Consider the following 27921-nt stretch of genomic DNA (forward strand, 5'->3'; position numbering starts at 1 on the left):
CTCTTTGAGACAGATTATCTGGACATAAAAATATGCGATAATAGTTCGGCAAGAACTTATCCAGTAATACTAGACGGTGACACTCCATTTATAAAAGAGTGCGTTTGTGAATTCATATCTTCAATAAGTAAACTTAACACATCCTGTTTCATGGCCAATTTGCCTTACTGATTGAATGATCAATTGTGATACAAAAAGAGAGCAAGACATTAAGGTAAAGACACAAACAAAGAGAGAACACACACCGACAGGGAGACAGAGTTCAAACAGGCAGACGTACAAAGGAATGGACAGCCGTACACGTTAGACATAAATACCTCTGAGAAAACTGTAGACACATGCTGTGATAAAAGCTTTATGATGTGGATACTTCATGGTGTGTACACCATGCATACATGTGAGTACACAAACCATGTGTTATGTAATCCTGTTAGGTCAGTCACTACCTATTCACATAAAATGTAACTGGGCTGTTTTGACATGTATCATAAGAATTATATACATTTGTACTGTCTGGAGCCATTAAACAGTTATGCAGTCAAACGTCTTTGTTTTTTTGTTCATTTCATGAATCTGAAAAAAATGTAAATTAAAAAATGTTTGTATTTGTAATGTAATATATCAACTGTGTTATTTGACAACGAGCCTTCAACTTGCTCAAAACTGTATACAGATTGCCAGCAAAGTTCATTAAATATGCCTCAAAGTCTTCCCTTCAAAGACAGGCTAACACTTAACGACTACTTTGCTGAAAGGATTCTGCGGACTGACTATACACTCAACACGTTATGAGGGAGAGGACTGTGTTTTAGACAAGAGAGAGGAACAGTGAAGGAATGACTGAATAACAGCCTTGATGAGATCAACACTCACCTCCATCCCCAGCAGTTTCAGGGCTTTGGGCTAGAAAAGCAACAAAAACATAAACAAACAGAACAAGACCTTGTCGAATGTATTTTATAGAGTATTTTACTCTATAAGCACAACACAGAACAGGCTGACAGACAGACTCACTCACACGAGACCAGAAATATTCTTTAATATGGCAACGTCACTCACTTTCATTACTTTAATGGTTGTCTTTAAAATGACAACAACATTGAGGGATAGCATTCTGTGCTGGTGTGATTGACAGTATACTAAACATACAGCAACAATCTCTTTCGGCTGCGTGTTTGCATGTATTAAAGCAGGGTGTATTTGTGCATTTGGTACAGTACTGTGTATCTGTAGTAAAGCAGGGCATGTATGAATTATGTATTCATGAGCCATCATCTGAGTTGGTAAAAATAGCCCAGGTCTCCTGTGGGGATTTTGATATCTGCATCTATTTCAAGGCTTTGTTCTTAGTTAACATGTGTGTGTGTGCAAGCGTGCGTGCACGTGACTATGTGATCGCACGTTCATTTCATCATGAAAATCACAGTTACATTGGTACTGTCTCTCCCTCTCTCTCGTTTTGCCTGTTTGCTCAGTCTCTGTCCCGTTTCTTTGCTTTCTCTTTATCTGCGTCTTCCCAGCTGCTTTGTTGCTGTCATAGCACACATACAATGACATAAACAGGCATGTGAAGACTCACGCACACACATAAACACACTCACAAACACACATATCCGAACATACAAACACAAAGCACCATCAAGCAGAAATATGGCGTTTCAGACACAGCTGTGTATATTTCTATTTTCATCACACCTGTGGTGGTGTGTGAGTTGCTGTGGCTGAATGAGAGAATTATACATCAGAACAGAACATGGACATATACCATATAATGTGCAGTATGTGTGGTGCAAAACACACAACCACCAAACACTACAGCACATTATTTCAATGATCAGTTCCTCCTCTTTGGTTGAATGTGTGCTAATCAGTGAGAGAGGTTTCCGTAGTGGTTGGAATGAAGTGTGTATATTCTTGGGGTTATGATGGCACATGATGAAGAGCCTCTGATATAGATGAAGGATGTGTTGCATCAAGATAATAATAACCTGTGCTGCCTCTCTACTTGTTGTGGAAATGAAGAATAAGGGGAGGACGACTCTTATGTTTGACCTCTGCTAATGAGCAGCACCTTGATTGTAGGAGCTCATGATTTGTGTGGATTTAGTGACATTTAGTGAAACTATACAAATTTCTAAATGCATTTCCTTTAAATGGATGTGGTGGTGGGCTGTCAAGCTGAGATATGTAGATTTTTATTCCATCCTTGTGCTACATTAGCTAGCAGTTGAAGACAAACACGCCAAACCTACCTACTGCTAACCAGTCAGTTGATTTCCATTTATTCCAAGAGAAACTATTTCTGCCCTGCTTTTTAGCCAAACATTTTCATGATATTCATAACCTAAAACTTAACTTTCTAAAGGAAAGATCAGAATCCACTTGCATCATAACAGAACGCCATACAGTACAGTATGAAGTTAACTAATTTCTGTCTGCACACTTGCGAAGGTCTCATGTGTTTCCTGCTCATTCAGTCATGTCACAACTAACAACATTTATATCTTCATGCTAATTTACTACTTGCATGGTGAAGTTTGCCCTTGAGTACACAATTAACATTTTATAACATAACATAATTTGCCCTTATCAAGGATAATTTGATCATGAGGCTCATTTCACTCATATTGGTCCTCTGATTAATTTAACATTAAAAATGTCCAGACTTCAGTTGAAATGCATTACATGGTGGGATGCTAATGCAGGTGAGAATCATTGACTCACCCTCTTGGGTCCAAAGAGGTTGTGGTACAGCGTTCTGAATCTCTTCCTGGTGTAGTTACACCGATATGCCCCGCCCATGAGGTATTCAATGACCAGTCCAATGTCGATGAGGCTGATGCGGTAGTCCGGGGGCAGGTTTCCCTAGAAAACCAGACAGCGTTAAGAGGCAACAACCTGAACTAAAACTGATTAATAATGGAGGGTAAACAAGAGGGAAACGAGAGTACAAAACAAATCACACAGTCATACACACTCACTTTACAAAATCCATATCAAACTGTTTTTGGCTATGAAAAAAAAAACATGATTATCGAATTCACCTTGAAGTAGATCCAACCGAACCCTGGATATTCTTGCTTGGAAAGAACACACAATGTCAGTGAGTAAACCGCACGATAAGCAAGAGCAGGGGAAATGGGATACACAGAAACTCTCAGGCAAGATCTCTCTTCCAACCTCTTTAATAAACTGTCAACCAGACTGTGCTTCAGTTTATGTTTTTGTATTTTTAATTTTTTAAAACTACGTGAACCTTGGTTTGAATGTAGACATCTGGAGCTATTCATCCGATCTCGTAACTGGTTGAACAGAAAAGTGGTGACAGTTTGAAGGTAAAGTATTACTCCTGAAAGCTCTCTCAGCCCCAAGCTGTAACTTGTTCTCTTCTACAGCAGCAGAAAATGAAGAGAGAATGAAACCTCAGGTGCCGTATGATTCATAGAGAGAACATACTATCTGAGGACAATTACAAAGGATGTAAAAAAAATTTATTGAATGATTCGTCATAATTTGCATTCAGGGAAATAATGAGATCTTCTCAGTGAGGTTCAATGCAGTCTTTAAGAGAGGAAAAGAAAGAGAAAGTGGTAATGTCTCATTAGCCTGGAAGAGAGGGGCAATAGCATGGAGAAAAAAAACCCCTGACAGACAGCCATTAACGCTATAGGGGAGAATCATTATTGAAATAGAAGTCCTTTCACGTGAGGACTATAACCATGTCAACACTTGCTGCTCCTCATCGTGCCCTCAACAGCAACCCCAGATCCAGCAGTCATTATCCAGACTCCCACTGTTCCTTTCAGCTACACCAATTACCTTACACATCTTTACACCTGCCTTGATACCATCTCCACTCCTCTGCACTCACACATGAGATCCTAGAAATCCTCTCTGTCCTACACATCCCTTGCCTGTCTTTATATCCCAAGATTCAATTGCATTGGCAGTAAAGCCCGGCTAACCCCTGTAGGCCAGCTGATAGACTCTGAAGTAGAGAGCGCCACAGATACTGCTTGTCTTTTCATACATCCGCACTTCAAAGTGAGCACACAAAGCTTCACCTCCTCATCCTACTGATGAGTCAGTCAGCGGTCAGCCGAGCCCTCTTTAAATTCCCTGTGGTGGTGAAGCTCAAGCTAATAACTGCTTGTTTACACCTCGTGTGAATACACTCTGAAAGATTAGAGCGCTATAGTTTTTAATGGGGAAGTTGCTCTACTGAAAAATGAAAAATGTTTTTCTGCCTCCATACATCATAGCCCTGGCATTAACGGCCAGTTGCTTTTTTTAACGTGTCATTTTTTGGAAGCTCACCAGATTATCAAAATAATATTAAAATGTATAATGCAACATACACTGAAAAGGTCAGTGTTTCAACAATAACTCTGGCCCATTTCTATTTTCAATTAGCAGAGAAGACTAAGAAGTAAAACCGCCTGGTTACATTTGGATTTTCTGCTAAGCATTCCTGATATCTGAGACTCAAGGCACAAGCTGTATTGCCACCAACCTTTGGCCACAAAACTGCATCATTCATTTACACTGTAGGAAAACCAATTTCTGTGTTGGCAGCTGCAGTCTGCAAGCCAATCTCTGTGGTTCTCTGTTTTCTGACTCAGCTTTCACACGATCTAATGAACGGACCAGATTAAACCTGAGAGCAGCCTTCACCGGTCCTTACAGCTGTTTTTAGCCCAACACCTGCAGCTGAATAAAAAAAAAGACCTGCCAATTGTGAACAGCATGATCAAAACAATCCACAGGGAAGAATGAGAAAGAAAGAAAACAGCGATGACACGGCGAGTCAACCCGAGCAGTTGAATCTAATTAGCATGATACTATGATACAACAACGACACACAAACACTCAGCTAGACTATGGCAATGACACACAGCTCTGCAAAGAGAAGATGGGGATGTTATGCCATGCACTACAGTGTGTGTTTTGCATGTGTGTGGTGCAGGTGTCGTGGAATATAAACTGCATATTCTCTCTGCACCAACTTGAGATCAGAGTTGTGTTTAAAGACAGAGAGGAGGTAAAGGAGGAGTGATTACAACACAGAGCCTCTTCAGCAACTCCCAGAGGAGTATGCGGCATTACTGTAATCAGTAACACTTTAATTAATGAACACCTCTCAGTGCTAATGGTGGTGTTGCTGACCTCTCAATCATCTCTCAACAGTGGGTTCACTCCTAATTGGCGTGCAGACATGTACTGAATGTAAAATTCTAGGTTGTTGTCTTTTATCGCAGTAATCATCAAGGTGCTATAGGAGATATGCAGCAAAAATAATGAACGCTGCATGGTGTTGACACTTTTTGGCAGCCAAAACCTACACTGGGAGAGACGATTCCACCATTTCATCGTCTTAAACATGTAAGGGAGTGCGTACTTTCACTATTCAAATAATCATTTGATACTGCATATCAACACAAACACAATTAATAGTGTTGTTAACAAGTAAAAACAGAAATTAATAAATTACGGGTGTCTACTGAGTTCTTCCTTCTCAGCCTCACAGCGGTTCCACTGTGGCCTCAGTTTGCTCAAACTCAAGCTCTGTGGATAAAGCAGTGTTTAATACATGTAGTGTTTGTTTACCGTGGAAGTGTGTGCCTTAGAGAAAGAACAGAGTAAATTGCTGAAAAGTCATGAGAGGGATGAGAGTCGTGCATAGCTCTACACAGCCACGGCAGCCCGCAACTCCAGCTGAAAGAGAAAAGCTGGCCTCTATTTGCAGTTAACAGCAACTAGGGCGACTCAAATGTAAACACACAAGTTGATGCACACAGAGTAACAACACACACACACACACACACTGCAAAAAAAGCAACTGAAACTCTATGTAGTCAAACATGTCTTCTTTAATATACACATTCAAGCCAACATTCCCATACAGTGTGCCTGAACAGCCACAGAGCTAAAGGGACGGCAGTGATGGTCTTACCTTTTTGACATCTCTGACAAGGTGGTACAGCGTGTTGGACGGTCCATGTCTCTGTTGAAAAAAAATAAAATCATTTTATTACCATCACTGTCAGCATCTACAGTTCCTTAGGACAAATGTGACCCCCTGCCTGTTATACTGTTCACTACCAGCACTGTGTTTTCTTGTGCAAGTAACCTTTCAATCAACATTTTACTTTGAGACTCACTATCGCAACTTTAAGCCAGGAGGCTGTTTAATGGTGTGTTATAATGCAACTTGTATCTACAATCCATTTGTGTGCATTTGTTATTACCGTGTTGTAGAGCTCCTCCAGTCTGGAAAGCGTGAGGAAACGGTGCATACTGACTCCATTTTCAATCAGCAGCTTGACAAAGTCCACCCTGTCCAGAACTAAGGCATCTAGCATCGCCTGCTCCAGGGAACCGACCTAAGGCACATGGGATGGAGAACACATACACGGACGATACCACACTTTATATCTAGTCTGATATTCATATTTGTTTTATCTGCTATACCCTTTTTTCCACAAATCCAAAATAAAGTGAATTGAAATAAGATTCTGAGACATTTTAGTATCAAAATGAGTTCGAAGATGAGTCTGAGAAAGCCCCCCCACTTTACACCGCTGGCCCACATTAATTTTAAGTCACAAATCACTGTATCTCAGTATGTTAGTGTGTGGGTGGAACTTCAACATGTTGACGACAGGCGTCGCGGCCAGTGTGATCCCATGTCAAGATGGTCTCTAGTTATTTATTATTTATCTATTATTTGCAACCATTTGTCTTTAACCCATGACTGATCCTGAGCTGCCTTCTGCATCCAAATTGCATTTTAAAGCTGAAAGTATCCTTTTATCTGCCATTTAAGTTATTGTCTTCCTCTTTCAAATCATTTCAAAGTTATTTTGCTTTTTGAGCTGCATTTCTTGTATGCATTATCAACTGTTATTGATAATGTCAGCAGTTGAGGACAGTTGAGGACAGTTTCTGTAAACAGATGTCAGGTCAAGACTGAGGTACAATCATGTGCTAAAAGCCCTTTTTAGGCAGTGCAGTATACCACACTGTTAATATCAGGGAGAATACAATCAATATATTCTTGTTTGTACTATTTATGGTTCTTACAGGCCACTGCTGTCCGTAGATGAAGATCTGACTGCGGGCGATGTCCACTCTGTTCCACGCCAGAGCCAAACTCAGCTGGTCGGGAGCTGAAGCGTTGGCACCTGAGAGAGGACACGAATGAGTTGAGAGATGATGCCATATTTCTGGAAAACAAGGTTTCTTAAACAGTGGTACATAGTCAAAGATCCAAACATATTTGTATGTTGTTCATTAGTTGTTTAGTTGTTAGATCTACTTTGTTGTTTTAATGTTGATAATCATCTGTCTTTGCTGCTTATTTATATTCTCTTTATGTGCTTATATTCTCATTTTCCCTGCTGGATGATGATACTTTTGTTGTTGGAAATGTATGGGTATTGATAAAGTTTTATCTTAACTGAGAGGCAGCTATGGAAAAACATTTTGTACTATGTTATACAGTATTTCACAACCTCCATCTCTGCTGTCATCTAGATGGGAATCCACCACTACTTCTTTTGTTTTGAAATGTACCTCTGGGTGTGAGACGTATTATGGTGGTTTGGTTGCAGTTTCTCCAATCGTGTAACATTATTTTAAGTCAAAATCTGGTTTCTTTATTTGCTAGTTTTAATCAGATTCGTATTGCACTGTAGCGGGACTGCCCAGATCTAAACTTGTAGAGCTGTGGAGCCGTTGCTGCCGACTAATGATAGCTAGCTCTTTTTATTGAAGTGCTGGGGTGGAGGGCTTCTTTTGTGGGCTGCAGGGGCTTCATCGAACTTCAGGCTTGGTGGATATTTGCTTCTGTTTTCTGTGTCTGTATTCCCATTGGAGAATGACATTTTGGTCTTTGATGTATCACTTCATTTAACGCTTCATCTCAGCCCTGCATAAAATGTGGAACACAACTTCCTTTGATTTGCTGTGTCCGTCAACATTGTTTACAGTGCTCTAGTCCTCCAGTAACATCAACATGGCTGTAACGTAATCAGGAGAGAAGAAATAGAACTACAGTACGTTCACAAATAAGACGAAAAAAAAATTAAAAGTGAAAACAAAAGATCAAAAAAGTGACATTCTGGATGGATCTGATTTGTGTAACACAACACTGAACATCTTGTTTACAAGAATCAAGGGCACACTGGCAGATAGAATATTTGATGGCATTGCTGAAAAACAGCAACTACTCTCATCACTTTGCTGCGTGTCATTGCTGTTTGGTAAAGGACAGATTGGCAGACGCAAATCTGCCGGCCTGGTTTGTTTGTTTTATGTTTTCCTTTAAAAGTTTACTTGTTAACCTGTAATTATTTTTGCACACATCTTTAGTGATTCATGGAAACACAATGGGGCCCAGGCATGTACAGTAATACTTCTTACAGGAGCGTAGACATCAGTGATACGGTCTTTGTTGGAGTTGAGCAAATACATTTTAAACACTTCATCCAATGGACAAAAAACTCAGAAGCAGCATTAAATGAAACGGGGACAGAGACGGACTGTAAATATAAAATCAAACCTTTCTATTGAGAACTGATTAGCACTGTATAATCCAATGTAAAACAGCTTCACTGTAAAAAATAATGCTACTAAATATGCTACAAAAAGGCATTTGTAGCTGTTCTCTGTTTTCAAACACTGCTGACCAGTGAGATCTACCATAAAACCACAGTTTGCTGTTCACATTAATAATTTACCTGTACACTGGGAGGAGTTAGCCAAAATGAGAAAGATAAAGCAACAGTTGTTCTAAGCCTTTGGAGAAATCCAGTGTAATATAACGTATAATAATAATCCCTTGTGTGTAGACTGTGTAATTTTTAATAAGCACACCAGTATCATCACTTTACACAGTTTCTCTCCGTCTTAAAGGCCTGTACAGCATTACTGGAGCTTAAGGTTCAGACACAGCTCTGCTAATAAGATGCAGAGCACACTAACAAGAGCTTTAGTGGAGATATGTGTATATCAAAAAGCAAGGCAAAGATGGTGGTCTTGCTTTATCAAAGGGACTGTGACTTCCCCCTGTCTGCCTGCAGGGAGGTTGAACTGCAGCCAACTGACTTTATGGACCTAATCTTCAGGATATTGACTACCTCAGACAGCAGGCCATCAATTACTCCGAACTCCCCTCTGTCACACCATGCGTCTTTAGCTGTAGTTTCCTTTCTGCTCTGTCTGTTCCCACCTCTCTAAATCTCTCTGTCTCTCTCTTTCTCTCACACACTCATTCTTTTTTTTTTTCTTGCTCTTGCTCCGTTCTTCCCTCACCTTGTATTTCTGACTGTGCTGTGCCTTGTTGAGCTTCAGGCAGTAGCTTAGTTCTTCAGCGAAGGAGTCTAATCCAGTGTTTAAAAAAGCTCTCAGGCAGGATGTGACTGATTTCATTTTACACTAAAAGCCTTAACGCGTCTCATTCACTCAGCCGCAGAATGAGACTTGCATGTAAAATGACCCTCGTGCTGTTTACCATAAAGCATTTTTTGCCCCTTTTCTCAGCGTTCCCCTCATATCCTTTCACTTCTCTGATCTCTTCCTTTTCATTTCCTTTTTCCTATTTTGTCTTTCTTGGATTTCAATTCATATACATGCCATTCCTATCACAATGTGAAATAAATGAAATGGATAGAAAAGGGCTGGAAAAGTTAACTGAAATGAAAAATAGATCAACAGATGGAGTCGACAGAATTCAATACAAAAGAGTGAGATGTGCACTTAGGGAGTCTGACACAAAGACAAAGACCAGGGAGTGATGCATGGGCCAAACTAATCATGCATCTTGACTGCTACACATAAACTATGTAAAACACGTTTCTCTTTCGCTCTCTCCCTCTCCAAACTCACAAGTTTAGTCGCTTTCTCAATCCCTGTGGAACGAAATGTTTCTCTGAGGAACAATTCCTCAGATCGTCAATCATATGCTCTGAATTGCTAAGCAGTCCCACAGGACTCATTCTCTCTTCGTACACGTGCATGAGTGTGTACTTTCTGTGTTCACATGTGTAGGTGTGTGTTTGAGAGACAGCATGCGCGCAAACTCCAGTGGGCCTGGTTAGCGTCATATTGAATGATCAATATAAGCTCATGAACAACCAATCGAAAGTATGGATCTATGAATCCTGTGGGTGTGTGAGTGTGTGTGTGTATGTGAGGGCGGGGGCATGGGAAACACTGAAGTGGGAAATAGGATAGAGGATGGGAAACAATGGTGACTGAGTTTAATTGCTATGTCTGCACTCGACAAATTTTCAATTTTGTAACCCAATTTGGTCCAATTCATTGCTCTTATTGGTAACTGCATAACAATTTATTTCAGTGTAAGGATTGCAGCTTCTGTATATCTCCCTCTACATCTCACTGTGTCCTGCCTTATGCCTGTGCTGCAGTTACCATGCTGATTGATTATTCTGCATGCGTTGCAGTGTGGGAAACCATGACAGATACGAGGCTTTAAATCACTACTTGCTTGTCTGCAACTATTACTAGGGCTGGTGTAACATTACCTGTATACTGCTTTCACTGAGGGATGCAGCTCATGAAAGAAGCTCATGCGGCAAATAGCATGTAGTTGGGCCATGTCCCTTTCAAAAGTGATTATTGACCTCAAGGGGAATTAATTTAACAAATGCAAATTAAATTACAAAATATACTTCAAAAGAGATGGATTAAAAGACACAATACTTTTCATAATTTATTGGTGACTGTAAGTGTCTTCCTGTAATTATTTGTCTCTGGCCACACAGTTAATGAGCAGCTGTGTTCATGCTAATGGTTTATTCTGCAGGTGTTGTTGTGATATCAGGGTTTTATTAGCATATTAAATAGGAAACCTGAACTCACTGCAAGCTTGTCTGACACGACTTTAATAGCTGGTAGGCCATGAGAGCCACAACCTCCGCACATTTAAAGAAACAGTTCGATATTTTGTTGAATACATTGCCAAGACTTAGAACAGAAGATGGCTTTACAATAAATATGTAGCTAGAGCCAGCAGCCTGTTAGCTTAGCACAAAAACTGCAAACAGAGGGAAACCGCTATCCAAACTCTGTCCAAAAATGTGCCAACCAGCACCTCTAAAGCTCACTAATTAAAACGTGATAGCTCATTTAATCCATAAAAAACTGAATGTATTTGGTATAAATATTTGAAAACCAAAATGAGCCAGATATTTTGGTCAGGGTTAAGAGGACAGTGATAAGTTGCTTTGAAGTCTTCCTGCCCCGCAGTGATCAAAAATCGCTTAATGGAGCTTTAAGAGAGAAAAAAATAAGCACAAATGTCTATGTTTTATTCCTGAGCTATGAACTGCGAAAGCAAAAACATGCTTTTGTGCTTTGAACATACACCTAAACTGGGACAGAGAGAGGAATGCTTTCTGAGACGATATCATCCTCCTTTTATCTACAGAAACTTCCAAATAACAACATCCCTGGAGGGCAGCAGCAAAATGGAAGCCACTTACTGTACATTCACACTCCAGCTCACACACACACATAAATGCACACACCCACCTTTGAGTAATGCAGTGAGGATGGCAAGGTCAATGTCTTGATGACCCTCCGACCCCATCCGGAAAACTGTTATCTGAGAGACAATGAAGAGAGAGAGACAGACAGAGAGAAAACGTGAGAGACATTTGCATTAAGCCAAAGTGTTTGAAAGTGACTTTATTATTTGTATTACATATCAAGGCTAATGGCATAAAGAAATTCAGTCACATGTGACTGAGAGTGCTCTCATTTGCTGGATTAAACTGCTTCTCTAAAAACACTGCTGCCGAGGTGCTCAGAGGGGGAAGGAGAGGAGAGGAGAGGAGAGGTATTCCTCTGATGTAATGTACTGTATCTCCTCTCCAGACTCTCTTCCATCCTCTCTTGTCTCTTGCGCAGAGAACACCACAAAACTCTCACATACAGCTTGTTCACTGTGGGGAGGGAATGAAGGGATTCGCTGAAAAGGCAACTAAAGAGTACGAGAGTAAAAACACGACAAAGAGAGAGATCAAATGCCTATGAACTAGTGGGGCTCTCTATCACCGAAGAACATTTTGTTCTTTTTCTTTTTGCTGTGTCAAACATTTTTTGGATTAGGCTTTAAGGAAAATATTTTACTCTTAAGACCAGTTTTCGTCTTCGTCTGCGTGGTCAGATATGCCTTTTAGCTGCATTTTTTATATCCTGCGTGAGATGAACTAATGGTGGGATGGATGAAAGCCAAAGTCCGCTGAGAGGGAAATCTGGGAAGTGGGGCAGCTTTTCTGGATTTTTTCCCGTCATATATAGCAAGCGCGTGCACAGATGCCGCTGTTAACGTGTGTGGGCATACATGCTCGTACGTGTGCATGTGTCAAGGGCACCTTGTGGAGGCCGTGTGCGGGAGAATGCGTGTTCTGAATGCCTGACGAGCTACCCCTCTAATCCTTCCATCCACCCATCCATCTCCTCCCACCTCCCGCACCTCCCTGCAGCCCACCTCCCCCCTCTAAATGGCTTCATTTCGTGGCGCTCCGGGAATCTGCAGGCTTTGCTGCTGTTGCTGCTGCTGCTGCTGCTTTCCCTTGGGCAATGCTGCAATGTTGTAGGCTAACCCTCCTCTTCCTCTCTCTGTCTCTCTCTCTTCACACAATCTAAATGCAGAAAAGTAATTCAATTCACATTGATGATTTACAGTATCTATTGTGATGGCTCATTCATCATTTGTACACCATGTGCTGATGACATGTTGGCTCCTCCCTGAGAGAGAAATGAAGAGCGAGACATCATGTCACACCTTAGACCTCTGCCATGCATTGCAAATGCAATCACTAATACGGGGAGTATCCAACTGTGTGTGTGTGCTTATGTGTGTGTGCGTGTGCGGCGGTCACTATCAGCCTGTGTAATTCAAAGGTCTTTCTCCAGGTGAAATAGGAGTGCAATGGGATGTGAAGGTATCGACTGAGGTCTTCATGAGCAGAGACACCAATGAGTCACTGGTGCAGTGTGTAATTTCATGTGCTTCTCTAAGTTATAGTGTGTGTGATTGTATGGGTGTGTGTGTGTGTGTGTGTGTTTGAATGGTGCAGCCAGTGGCTAGATTACTATTTGCTAGAATGCATCTTTGCCTTCACTCTAATAGATGTTAACAACACATTTAGGGAGCCATCTGCTGAACACACATACAATACTACGATCTAACCAAGTGTGTGTGTGTGTGTTTGAGAGAGTGATTGGTCTTGTTTGTGCTATTTTGTAGTGACTTTAAAAGGTCAAACTACGTGCATGCAAAGATGTGAATTTATAACAAGATCAGTTTTAGAAGAAGAATCAGTCAGACGGACAAAGAGAGAGAGAGAGAGAGAGAGAGAAAGAGAGAGAGAGAGAGAGAGAGAGAGAGAGAGAGGGCAGATTTTAAGAGTGTGCTCATATGCAGGCCTAATTTCACCCAATCAGTACAAATTCCTTTTCTGGCCACTTGGTCATTACACCCTGTAGTTATCATTATAGCAAAATGGAGAATTCCCTTCCACACACACACACACACACATACACACACACATACACACATACACACACACACACACAGTTCTTGGCTGCCTTAAGGACTGAAGATGGATGACAGTGTGTGATAGAGGAAAGAGGATGATTACAGAAGACATTCGCTATTGTTTCTTCTCTCCCCTCGCCCTCTGGGCCTCTCCACCTTTACCTCCACTCCCTTTCTTCCATCACCCCCCCCCCCCCACCTGCAACCCACTAATCTTACAACAAAACCTCCCACTGCCCCCCCCCCCCATCTTTGTCCGCTTCCTCCTTACTTCTTCCTCCCTCTTCCCTTCCACCAATCACACCCCAAGGTGACCCTGTGGATTTGCGCTACCTTTTATCGTGGGGGCTCTAAAACACAGAGGCTAAGCAACACAACCGCTATGACAACACAAGGTTGCTAATTCAATCTCAACGATCTCACAGAGAGTCATCAATAAGTGTGTGCAAAGGTAAACAGACAGCTTCTCCCCCATCTGTTTTTATCATCTCGTACAAGCAAAGGTGCTCTCAAGTACTTACAGGTTTAGTTTCTGTTTTTATTTTACTCATGGCATACACTCACATCTGTTGTACATTACATTTTCGATGTGTTGATGATAGCTGTGCTTGCTCCATACTGTATCTTAAAATATCCTTAAATGCTGAATGTATTTTTGACATTTCTCTGCCTCTACACTGACAGTCATCACCTCAGGGGTCAACATTTAAGAGGCAGGGCACTGGCTCGTGTCTGTCGTACTCCATTTCTCTGTTGACAAGAATAGAGGGGAGAGGAAACGAGCGGGAACGATAAGGAGAGGGATGACGAGTGGAGGCAAGGATTGGGAGGATAGACATGAGATGGCAGAAAAAGGAAGCATACGTAAGGCAGAGGAAAACAGAAGGAGGGAGATTTAGTTTTGACAAACTGAAGACAGATATAAGAAATGAAAAAGGAAGAAGGCAGCGCAATCTTTCTCAGTGTGACTGGATTCTGTTGGAGGACTCCCACATCTTCAGAGACGCTAAGCTACATGCTTAGTGGATCTGAAAACTGCTCTTCACGCTGCAGTGAGCCAAGCTGATTGGAAAACATTCGTCTTCATTTAACAGGCAAAGACCCTGCTGAGGCTGCTACATGTACATACAAGACATGAGGCCACACACACTTGCACACACTCATGCAGTCTTCACAGTCCATACATTAACAATGGTAGCAGTTCAGATCTGACAAAGCTCTGCTAATACTTTGATCTGTGTGAATTTGAGCGTAAAACATTTAGATATGTATTTATCACTTTCTGGGATAAACCATAAACCATCCGCATGACAACCAGAGCAAAGAGGGAAATACATTTCTGTATTTACGACATTTTAAACTGATAAACTGCTGATAATCGATCGAGGAATTGTTTCTCTTCTAGGATATTTCTGTTTGTGGCTCAAACTCTCTACTGTACCTCATTTTCACATGTGCTGTCCATCAAAACCACATTTGTTTCCTTTCTCTTACTTCTTGTGTCATTTCCCCCCCCTCTCTCCCTCCATCTGTCCCTCACTCCATCCTTCCCTCCCTCCCTCTCTCTCATGGTCCATTTAAGTCACTCTTTTGCTCTCCTCGTCTTCCTCCTACTCGTTCTTAGTCTGTCTTGTCAGGGAGGCGGAGGGGAAATTGTGAGTTGGTGGTTCCTCCTCAATATTTAATCCGAATTAAACATATAAGGACTATTCTACACTCAATTATTCATACCAAGCTGGGAGATACCAGGACAGTCATCTTGCATCCCCCCTCACATAAGAGAGAGAGCGAGGGGGAGGGAGAAATAGGCACTTCTCTTTTAATTAGACCTAAAATTGGATCCACACATTTTTAGCAAAAAAAGAGCTACGTGACAACAGGCCTTGATAATATTTAAAGGCACTGGTTCTCACGCAGCCTGTAGTCTTTTCAGTGTGCTTGTTTGACATTCATATGAAATTGCTCCACCTTTGTGCAGAAGGGATAAAAGAAACAAGATAAGTGATGCGCGTATATGAGGAAGAAGATAATTACCCTTATCATCCAGACAAACTGATACAAATGCAGCCAGTGCTTTCTTTTAGTATTCCCTTTCATTGCACTTATATAACACATAATATATATACTAAATATAATACATTCTATCTGTTACCCCTCAGTAAAAATCAAGAGCCTGCACATTATTCATTGATATAGCTTCGTAATTATTTCCCTTCCTCTCTCTTTATAACCTAATAATCTATCATCTATCAGAACAGATTTTTTTCACTGGGAGATGAGCCAGCACACTCCTAAATTAGACCAACTGAAAGCATAAAGCAGATAATTGGGACTATTGTTTGTAGCTGCAGAGAGCACTTCTCAGTTTTATAATTTACTGCCTACCTAACTTCACAGCAATATATTAATGATAAAATGAAAATTCATCATGAAAATGGCTCTGAGGCTTGTTCCACTTTTGGTAAAACAAAGATAGTAACATAAAACACAAAGGCACACACGTACGTACACATTTCAGTGTGCACATATTAAGGTTGCAAGTTTATTGCACTCTTGATTTAAAGCATAAACAGCCCTGAGTATGATAAACAAAGCAGAGGCAACAGGGAAATAACTGAAGCACAAAATGTCTACATGAATAAACCAACATGCTGAAAATAAGGAAAAAAGCAAGACACAGCTGTTACACGACATTATGTGTTCTGTTGTTGTTTGGCCTGTGTGTGTGTGTGTGTGTCTGTGTGTGTGTGTGTGTGTGTGTGTGTGTGTGTGTGTGTGTGTCTGTTCTATGTCTTTGTGTTTTAGGTGCAGCTCACTGATGACTGACTGAGAAGGTGATGGTGTGTGCTGGGTCTATATAAGTGGCTCCACGCTCTCTCTCACAAGACCCGGCTTCTTTGTTTCTTTTCATATTTTACTCTTTTTGTCTTTTTGTACATAAATGTTGCAGCTTTCTTTAGTCTTCCTCCCTTTCTTCACTTGCCCTCTTACACACACACACACACACACACACACACACGCACGCACACACACACACACACACACTCCCTCTCTCATGCATTATCCCAGCCAGTCACCTATAGTCTTTCTCTTTTCCTCCTACTCTTTGGCTTTCCTGCTGCAGAGCCAGAAAAATGAAAGCACAGGCGTCCTGGCACGCAGACAAACACACACTCTTATTGTCTCTCTCTCACACACACTTGGTCCTTTCAGACCACTGCACTGACCCTGGATAAACAGAATACCTCTATAGAGGTGCTGAGGGCAGCCAGCTACTGCCAGTGCAAGTCGCCTTATAAGTACCCACCACAGTACGACACAGAAGACCATGCACATAGTAGTTAGTGTAATGGTAGATGAACACTTTGTTCACCATTATTGTGTGAGTGAGGATTAAAAAAAAGTTTAGAAATCTGGTCCTGCAGACCCCAGCTGGTGAACTACTGTAGAGGCTAGAAAAAACTATGATCACATCCTGAGAGATTTGTTTTAGCCGCATCTCAAAAGGGATGTACTGCTTTTATCAAGTTGTCCTGCAGCATTTGAATATTGGAGATTTGAAAAGTGGTTCGGTCTGATCAGGGATCAAGTGAGTGACTTTAACACGGGTTGTATGATGATGATGAACAAGGAAAGAGGTCCCCAGAGCAAAAATGAAACACATTTGTTCACCATAGGTCCAAAAGAGGATTTTTGGAGGACTCCTGATCTTACTGATCTCACTGATAGGCCATACTCTACATGTTCTGCTCTCTCTAATCACCACACAGGGAAAGTGTTTGGTCCACTTTTTTAGAGTCTTGAGCCCAGCCCCGACAAGAGTGTTTCTGGCTTTGCATGGGACAATGGGAATCTTTTGCTCATTCTCATTTCCTTTTTTTCCCTTACAGTCACTTCCCTCCAATCTCCAATCTCTCTGAGTGCGATCAGGAGGGAACCCCTGTGATGCCTATCAGCCTGATAAAGAGGAGGCTGGTGAGAGGTGCCAGACAGCGGAGAGGTGACTTACCTACCCCGATCTCTTTCTTCAATGACCATAATCAACATGTCCACTGAGAAAAGCCTGAGTTTTTATGGAAGACATACAAGGAAGAGGTTTGCTTCTACTGAATACATTATCAGAGAGTATGCTATCAAAGTTTTATGTCACTGGTAAATGTTTTATGGTATTGTTAAGGTTATAAGCCACAGATGACTATTTCTTTTTTTCACATTCATACATACTACATGAAGTACAGCATACTGGATATGAACACCTATTCCACTGTTGGATTTACCCGCTCCCGTACTCTGCTATCTGTGATCATACAGATGTATCAATTAGACACTAGCATGTTAAAGAACATTTTCTACCTCTGGCAGTGAATGGAATATCAGAGAGAATTGGTCTGTAAAATGCAGAAATGTGAATGCAAGGGTGAAGCAGGGTTATTATAATATTACCAAAATACACTGTCAGTGCTCAGTTTCAGTATGGCAGTGGCAACAGTTTTGTAAGTTCAGAGAGAGGCAGCATCAGATTATCTGGCCTCTACAGCTGCTCCTGCTGACTGATTCACACCCCATTGTTCTGCTCTGATGTATTGTGTTCAGAAGATCCATCAGTGTGAGCATCAGTCAGCCACTGGAACCCCACTGAGGACGCAATCAATCCACTTACACGGTGCACAACCATGACCAATGCTGGGCTGCCTGCAAAATACTACTTGCTGTATGTGTATGTTTCTGTGTGCGTGCATCCCGTGTGACATGTTTTGTCTTTTGTTTTTTTTGTGTGACTCAGTGTGTTACAATTATTATAACAACTGAAACACACATAATAAAATGATTAACCTACAGAATGTATACAAACAGAGGAGAGTATGCCACCATGTTTCAAGACGCTAAACTGGACTCTAACACCGCACTCTTACTTCAAAAGTTGTGATAAAATGAGGCTTGGGTGTGTGTGTCTGTGTGTATGCTACTAATTCCAAATTTATTAGCAAAATGCCACTGGCAGCCAGCAGTACCAACAGTCAGTGATCTGGCAAATATTCACCTCCCTTACAAAAGACATTGTGCACTATGTTTAAAGTGAGTTGAGGCGGGAGCAACCAAGTAGTAAATAAGTTAGTATTGCTGCAGAACTAAGATACAGTAAAAGCTGCTAGCTGTTTGTTTGCAGAATAGAGGATGTGTTACACTCTCATCGTGTGAATGAGTGTGAGGTTGTGCGTGGGAGTTTGCGCGTGTACTGCATCCACTTCTGTGGTACACACTTTCAATCACAATGTGTGTGTGTGCCATATACCACAATGACCGTGGCAAGAAAGCATCAGGGCCCCTACCACTGTGATCAAATGTACCATGATAAACATGTGCACACAAACGTACACGTACACACACAAAAATACACATCACCTCTTCAAAGACAGCACTGAACAGCATTAATAAGAAGTTGGCTTCATGTAACTGACAGTGCTCTAAAGGGACTGAGACTCCTCAGGATAGGGATGTGTGTGACTGCCACACTTGACACGACGTGTGTCTTGACTTAAACACAGCCAAAGGGATACAGACTTCCAAGGTGGAGGCCATTTGGTCCCGAACGTCATCTGAATACATTTACATCCACTTAACATTACATGGCATGCATAAAAGATGCTGTAATAATTGCTTCAATAAAAGTTTCATGATGAGGAAGCTTTATTTGACAAATCCATTAAAAATATCAATCCCTGACCATAGAATAAGTAAATCGGCTAGAATGTATCCTACTTTTTTCATCACTATTGGACAAAATTATAAATAGGCTAAGCAATTTACAACCATGTTGAAAATACAATAGCTAGTCAACAAGCAAACAGAGCAGAGAAGAATGCTTACATCTTGCCTGTCAAACGCCAAAGCAGTGGCCAGCCAGTTCATCTTTTATTAACAAAGATCATTGAAAATCGCCCCCATTTTGCAATTTGAAGTCATGAAAACTAGATTTTTTGTGTTTAACTCAGTATTTCAAAATCCTTAATAAGGAAACAAAATTAAATGTAAAATGGCTCTATTTCTGTTTTTTAAAACATTGTTAAAAGATTTTCCAGTTTTCGTTTCATAATAGGAAATCGATATAGATAAAGGTACACGGATTGCAGACATCAAAGATTAAGTGAATGGTGATGTTGTTGTTAGTAGTTTAATGGTGTATGTGTGTGTGTGTGTTTGTGTGTGAGAGAGAGAGAGTGTGTGCGTTTGTCTGTGCTTCAATTTTTTGTGTATATACTGCTCACTGTATATATATATATATATATATATTGTTTGTGCATGTGTGTTTGCTGTGCACATGTATGAAAGTGACACTCACCAGCTCCTTCTTCTTCATGCACTCCATGAGAATGATGAACAGATGTTGGGCCTGTGTGCGGCTGTAGGTGAAAGTCTTCTGGATGGTCACCAGCAACTGGTCTCTTAGAGACTCGTTAATTATTCTGTAGAGGCAGAGAGATGTGGGGAAGGGGGTCAGATAGAGGTAAGGAGAAGAAAATGGTTAGGGGGAGGCGGGCAAATTCGATTTGTTTGTCATTGAGTGAAACCAAGGTTGACTGGAGCTCTCAACACTACGAGTCCTTGGTGAGATGTGATCAGTTTACCTTCATCTGTAACTGGATACATGAAGCTGTAAAAACATTCATTGTGCGTCTCGTGAGGAATGTTTACTGTGTGTTATTAAAGTAATGCATCAGCACATTTCAGAAAGTGTATACATTTTTTACAAGTTCTTGCATCACTTCAGGTTATTATCCTAATACCATATCTGTTTCTGCTTAGCTGCATCTACAGTATACATGACATTCGGATTACAAACAATCTTTTTCCACAATGTTTTCCACACTGGATAACAATTGTATTAGTAACTGTTTGTCGTTGGATTACAGCTAAATGTGCACATGTGAGTGCATACCCTCCCTCCTCAGAGTATTTGTGTCCAAAGGCCAAGATGTCTGAGGCCCTGCCGCTGCCGTCACACACCACCACAGGGACAGGAGGTGTGTCCCTGAGGTACTCCAGTACAATGGAGATCACATTCGGACCGCCCTCTACGATCAAAGCCACCACCGGCACACCCTGACCGATACCTGCACATGAAAACAAGTGGGAGCAACGAGAAACAGAGAGTGGAGAGTGGTTGTAGAGCGGATACAGAAGAAGGGACAGAAATGTGAAGAGAGCGAAGAGGGAAGTTAAGGATAGAAAAGAAACACAAGGATAGTCAATAAATAGGCTTCATTACATCAGTAATATTTGATCTGTAAATAGAAAAACTAAACACAAATTTGTTAACAAGGTGCAAATGTGACACTTGTGATGTCTCATGACTGTATTGTCAAGACACTGTATGCTTTCTACCTATGGTCGAGAGGTTTTTAAAAAAAGTACCTGTACCAAAAATAACCAGCCCACTTTGTTCCTGTGGCATGGACGTGTGTGTGTGTGTGTGTGTGTGTGTGAGGTAGAAAGAGAGTGAGTTTCACTGATAAACCCCCCACTGTTCCACACAAAAATGGCTCCTTGCCTGCTAATCAGGCTATTTAGGGTAACTATGCGTAATTAGCAGGTGGGTTTTACTGCACACGGTGAGACCATGTACAGGTGGCACTGTAGATATGAGATTTATCGCCAAACTTGCTTGTGCTGCTCCCTTTCCTGCCTCTGGTTTCCTTTTCCGTAATCTATTTCCCATTACACAACTGAACATCGCCTTTAAGACACCATAAATCCTGTAAACCCCAGTGTCCCATTCCCTCTCACCCCTTTCCCCTTTTAGTGGTCTCAGTCCAATCCATTTCCTACTCCCTGTCTCACTTCCTGTCTTCCTCTCCCCCGTTTTTCTTTCTATAGCCACTCCGTTCTCGTCCCCTCCCTCCCATTCTGCTTCATGTGGTTGTGTTTTCTTCCTGGTGTTTTGACTCTTCTAATTCAAAAGCTGTGTAGCTGCCGGATCTTCCCCGCCCTGGACCCTCGCCCTGGTCTGCATAATTCACAGAGGAGAAAGCATAGTCTGTCTCTCCAACAAGCAGGCAGACGGGCACATACAGATGCGTGCTTACATACTGTAAGGGCACACACATACACACATTCAGAGGCATACCCGCCATTACTCTTTGCGTCACACAGCCTCATGCGGCCTCGCAACAAGGACAGTTACATAAGGAGAATATTTTAGGGGCCTCGCCTACTTCAAAGAGCTAAAACGTCACTGTGCCACAACACATCACACGACCATACATCAACAGGGCTGAATGGGAGAGAGAAGCAGACTAATGACTTGCGTTTTGTATCTGATTCTACCATTTCTTTTGGATGTCTATTTTGGCTGTTACCTGCATGTGTGCATGTGTGTGTGAGCTTGCAGTTGTGTCAGATCAAGCATTGATATTGATGACTAGTGAGCTTTGGAAGCAGCGCGGCAGTATCTAAAGCAGATTATTGTTCAACTGAAACCCACCGAGGAGCAGATGAGGAGGGGAAAGCACAGCTGTGTCATGGCTAATTGGTAGGAGAAAGTTCTGCCTGCACACACACACACACACACACACACACAAATACAGATAGAGGCGCGCACACACACGTAAATAAACCACAAATGAAATAAAATTCTCTTTTGCCTGACTACTCCAAAACAACGGCCACATTTTAGGATGGCTTTTGACCTCCCATGCACTGCTTGTTTTTCTAATTAAGAAAATGTGTGATACGTGTGAAACGTTTAGTTTTACAGACATTTGAATTATCCATGGACATGACGTGTCCTGATTTTCGATTTTTAATAAACTGTCACACAGTCCAGTGCTGTTTCTGAAAGCTTGAGTGGGAATTGAAGCCCTAAACTTAGCAGTATTAATGCTCCGCCAACTGCTGCTTCTACTGAAGTTGCAATTGTACACTTTTTTCTAAATTTAATCCTGTGATTGTTACAAAACTGTAGAGTCCTTTGAATTATTTTATCTGTGGAGGCGGATTTTGTGGTCTGAACTCTCCTTTTATATCAAATAAACACATAAAAGTATTTGAACACAGGCAGTGTGGTTACATGAGTCGGCACTTTCAGAAGAATATCTATTGTTCTAGATGGAAATAAAAACCCATAGCTGGAGAGCTAATCTGTTTATTTTTAGCATTTAGTGAAGATGCAGTCCTTCTTACTGAAGTTCACCAAGTGTTTACTCTGCAACACTGTTGTGCAGTGGACTGTCCATATACATCTGTGTTTTATTCTCTCCATTTATCACAATTTTTATTTATTCACTTTGTATATGTTCTGATTTCCTTTTGTGTAAAAAAATCGATATCATTTGAATAGGTGGGAGGTTCATTCAAAAGAGGCAACACAAAACAAGTTGTCGATATTACATCTGGTGCCACTTTGGTGATTTTATAAACAAGAGCTAACTAAATACTTACAATAATAACAATAACGTAATTAATACTTGAAATGCAAATAAACTAATTTAATTAAACACTCCCCATCCAGTAGATGCTTTGGCATAAAAAATGTTTAATATGTTTAAAGCAGGAACTTTAAATCAGTCTGCATTTATCAATCACCACATCGTCCGATTTATATTCCACTTCATCCACTTTGCGCTGCTGTACATACATGAACCAAAATAGCAGGTGCATTGGAGACGTGCTACCACTTTGCGCTGGTCATTGAGCATGTGCAAAGTAAAAATCAATTAATGAATAATCAAAATGTCATCCAGATTCTTATATTATTATGCTTTTTAATACGACTTTTTAATAATCAAAATAAACCACCGTGTCCAGGAATTTTTTTTTTTTGGGGGGGGGGGAGGGGGGGTAACAATAACAAATATACTGATTTATACAGTGACATATCTATATTTAGTATATTCTGTGGACAAAAACCTTATACTGTACACTCTGTTCTGTCTCTCTCAACGCATTCAGCCTTTCCACCCCCTATTCTTGTACTGACTGTATCGATGCACCATTCACACACTCCAACGCATCACATAACACAATCATCAAACTCTCTCCTTCCCTCCCTTGTCTCTCTGTATCTCATACATAGCTTTAACCCAGTGCCCACATCTTATCTCTCGGGGGGGGAAATACCCTGAAAAAAGTGTGAAAAAGAAGAGGCAGAAAAAAAGGAGAGAGGTGGTCGATGAGCATCCATGGCCACAACTTTCTATATTTATCCAGCCTGCGAGATGAGGAAGCAACGAGGAGCAAAAGGAATTAGGGAGGGAAAGAGGAGCGTGTAAGCGAGACACACATAACATGCTTAAATGGTCCTAATTAAGGATCCAGCAATGACTCATCCTCTGCGTGTGTGTGTCTCTGTGTGTGCGGGTGTGTGTGAGTGTCTGCGAGTTTGTCCTTGTATGTGTCAAATTAGCATCAGCATGACTGGAGGAGGTGTGCTACAGTATGTGGGTCGTTGTCTTCGCACCCCTCCCCCCCACCCACACAACAAAAAAAAAATAAAACACACACACATAAGCACCATTATCCTAGCAACAACTAAAGCAGACAGGGAACATCAGATCTGTGAAGGCAACATGACTTGACAGGCTGCAGAACAAAAGGTCAGGGGGTACGGTACATTAAAAGGGCAAAACTTCTCTCAAACTACACTTTTTCAGCCGAGTTGTGACTTCCAGAGGAATTCTGGGCCACCTTCTCACCAGTAATTTCAATTTTGAGTTGTAGCATCACCAAGGCCGAGTGAGCCAGAGAGAATCAATCGTGAATGGTGTCAATGATAAGGAAAAAACTTTTACAACTGGGAAATTGGGGTTAAAGGAATTTTACCCCATTGGTTTGCATGTTGATGTGTGTATTCTCATTTTGTCAGTGCTGAAGATTATATAGTGTATGTTTGTGTGTTTTGTGTTTATTAGACTACATCTACTGAAGGCAATGTATTATCCCACGAGTCAAATTAAGCAATTATGAGTTAAAATGATATTCAGAAAACTGGAATATCAGACCCCACCATGTTTCACATGTCTTGGAGGGCTCGGATAGCTATCGGATATCAAAATAGCATCAAAGACGCATCTGAGGGGGACTGACATTCAATGGATCAAAACACCTCGGGAGCGCTGGTTTGAGACACATTCTAGCCAGATACTGAAAAGGTGTAAATGCATCTGTCTCTTTGAGACACATACGTACATGTAAGCTTTACTCCTCCCAAGTGATTAAACGTCAGTAAGCGGTCTGTGGAAATACCCACTGTACCCTGTGAGACTGGCAGACAAGGGTACACTGAAATTAATTCTCCTTGTCTTTTTTGAAGCAACAGAAAAAATACATGGTCATTGATAAGATTCACCGAGCCATTGTTGTGTTGATCTGATCTCTGATCAGTTTGACCATTGATCTGTGTGGGTGAGGGAGCTGTGTGACGCCCTGAAGACAATACAGCGTCTGGCTCGCTCATAGTTGATCCATGTGTTTATGGAGTTTATGGATAGCCGTTATCTTGCTAGCTAAATAGATATTGATGTAACTAATGTAAGTACAGAAATTATTCTTTTTTTCTATTCGTTTTTTGCAGCTACCAAAATCGCAGGTGCACTTGGAGACGCCCACAGAGTTCATGCACCCAAGACCACTTTGCGCTGGCCGTTGAACTGATTTATACAGTGACATATCAATATAAAGTATATTTTGTAGATACATGATTTGTGATGAGACACAATCTGGATTTTATTCTGATATGAAACACTTGAAATGACAAGTGTAAATTAGGTTTTAGTTGTAAACTAACTATAGTTGAATTTATTTCTTGACAAAGAAAGAAGTTTGACTTTGACTGAATCATTCTGGATTCAGCTCATATCACTTTGTATCAGCAAGTGATCAGATACGATATGTATCTCTACTCTGCATTGCCTTTAAATGACCCATGAAAGCAACAGTGAAAATGTCGTCACGTCTCAAGTGCTACGTAGTTGTAAATATGTCACTTTATTTTGACTCTCAGTTCAGCCAATAAGTGAACTATTGGAAATTCTTGAATGCAGTAAGTTAGATTTATTGTATAGTCCTATAATCCTAGAGGGTTTGTAACACTCATGTGAAGAAACAATTGGTAAAAAATAATAAATTATATGACAGGGAGAAATAGAAAAAACACAATTTCACCACCCCTTTTTTTATTTTTGTCTCACCTACTTTTCCAAAAGACATTTTCCACAGTTCACACTACTTTCCACACCACATAACACGTTGTCATCCATGCACATCCTCAACCTGGAACCATACCTGGAGTAAGTCTTGTATCCAGCCTTACCCACTACTGGCTCTGTTATCTCTCCACCACAGGGTTGAACACTCTGGTAGTTCATGTTTATCATTTTGACATGTTTTTTTTGGATCCATTCGAGCATGAACACGCCTTACCCCCAATGACTTCAGCTGTCCCCACACTGTCTCTGTATGCTTATTCTCATGTGCCCGCACATATTTTATCCACTGATTCATCCCCACAGTGTTGATTTAACCAGTCATCAATGCAGCACCACCTCAGAGAACTAGACTGCTGACCAGAGGGCTCATGAAAAACTAATATTAATTTATGTCACTCTTTTAGAGACAATAGTGCCAGTAATTGTATGAATTAAATTATAAACATTTAAATGGACTTTGAATGAATTAATAATTTACAAGCTTTTCTCCGAAATATTTTCCTGATATTTGTGCTTTATTGGATACAGTCACATTCAGCAGAGGGTGACACTGCTGCTGTGTGATACGTGTCAAAGAACAAGTAATCCAGTTGGTCACGCAGTTGGACAGTACACAAAGGGGCAACATTATAAGCTATATCTGAGAAATCAAGAGTTTGTCCGGGCACTCATAGTGCTTGAAAGAAGAGTACTACAACCCTCTTGACTTCCCATGTCCCATAGCTTAACTATAATCTTTTCTGTATGGGCTGCTTCAAGGTGGAGGTCACAATGTCACAGCTAATCTGCAAAGCAAGGCCTTATGGCTTCTGGATTCAATTACCTCAGCTACTTCATCTTTTACCTATGCTGTGATTAATGAAACCAGCGCTATCGGAGGGTCAGTGAAGGTTACACGGTAGACACAGTGTTAACACACACGCGCCTAGACTTATGCACACATTCAATATACAAAGTACGCCCATTTTTAATGGTCCAAGTCATTTAAGTGAAACGGAAGAGGGCACACTCAAGGTGCCTCATTCATTCTCGAAGACTTTATCTGAACTTGTATAGATAACTAACTTTTATTCCTCTTTGAGCCTGACATGTGCATCCAATTTAATTTTCACGTGTGCAAGAAAAACAAAAGCGTGAGTGAATAAGAGGCAGGGTTTTCTTATTTTTTTCTTGTTCAATTTTAAGAGAGAAAATAAGAAAACATTGACAGATGAAGCCTGTTATGTCCTTTTCCCTACTTCATCCTGTTTTTTCAGTGAAGACACCTCAAGGTAATATCTCGTCTCACTGCCTGCATCCTCCTCAGCTGCTTCACACGTCCTTCACTCTTTATATAATTCTCTTCCCTCTCTGCTTGCCCTCAATCCCTTTTCTCTGTCTTCATTTTCTCACTCTCCTCTCTGCCTCTTTTACGTGTCATCTCTCTGACACAGGTGTGGGATTAAAAAGCATTATGGCCACTGCTGGAGACACGTCAAAAGAGCTGTGCAGCGGTTGAGTGAGCTGTGCTGAATGGTGCCAATCATTTCATTGATTTTCCTCATCTTTGAGTTTGACAATGTCTGCTAGCTTCAGGAGATTGTAAGGAGAAGTTAAATAGGAAATATGTCCCTGTGTGTGTGACCTTAAATGAGAGTGTCTTTGGATGAGCAATACATTTTTTTAAATTAACAATTTGTATATGATTATGCAATGTATGTTCAGGATCACTGGTTACAAGCTTTGTCCCTCTGATTGCATGTGAAGTGTCCTGTGCTACCTAAGATGAATCCTTGTCACAGTAATCCAGGCTCATTTGCATCTGCATTTCTGTCCATGTTCTATCAAGCTAGACCACGTCCGGCTGAACAAGTCTCAGGAGAGCCATGCATGTGCGGCACGGCACGGCACAGCGCCAAATGTTTACTCTAGCGCGTGAATGTGCTGGCTCCATCCACCATATTTACAGCCTCCCAACCACAGTTTTACATTTATACTTAAAACATTTCTTTTACCCCCAAGCAGAGCTGTCCCTAAGATATTCTTGTCCACTTTCCACTTAAGAGGGTACAAAACCACAGGAGGCACCACCTTCCACAACATCAAATATACAGTAAAGACTGGAGGAGAAAGTATGCAGAGGGAACACACACGTCTTGTCACCAAGGG

General features: G+C 41.1%; 1 protein-coding gene across 1 annotated transcript in view; it reads right to left on the reverse strand.

Moving 5' to 3' along the window:
- Positions 1 to 27921, reverse strand: part of trpm3 (transient receptor potential cation channel, subfamily M, member 3) — a 118703-nt gene that overhangs the window by 18203 nt on the left and 72579 nt on the right. The window contains exons 7-15 of the mRNA XM_070904358.1: positions 20508 to 20682; positions 19911 to 20034; positions 11557 to 11629; positions 7084 to 7184; positions 6249 to 6383; positions 5954 to 6004; positions 3045 to 3080; positions 2725 to 2865; positions 874 to 903 (exon numbers count right to left, since the gene is read on the reverse strand). Coding sequence (XP_070760459.1) covers positions 874 to 903; positions 2725 to 2865; positions 3045 to 3080; positions 5954 to 6004; positions 6249 to 6383; positions 7084 to 7184; positions 11557 to 11629; positions 19911 to 20034; positions 20508 to 20682 — 866 coding nt within the window. The remainder of the gene's footprint in view (positions 1 to 873; positions 904 to 2724; positions 2866 to 3044; positions 3081 to 5953; positions 6005 to 6248; positions 6384 to 7083; positions 7185 to 11556; positions 11630 to 19910; positions 20035 to 20507; positions 20683 to 27921) is intronic.

The sequence above is a fragment of the Enoplosus armatus genome, chromosome 4 (genome assembly GCF_043641665.1).
Source record: "Enoplosus armatus isolate fEnoArm2 chromosome 4, fEnoArm2.hap1, whole genome shotgun sequence".
Taxonomy (NCBI): domain Eukaryota; kingdom Metazoa; phylum Chordata; class Actinopteri; order Centrarchiformes; family Enoplosidae; genus Enoplosus; species Enoplosus armatus.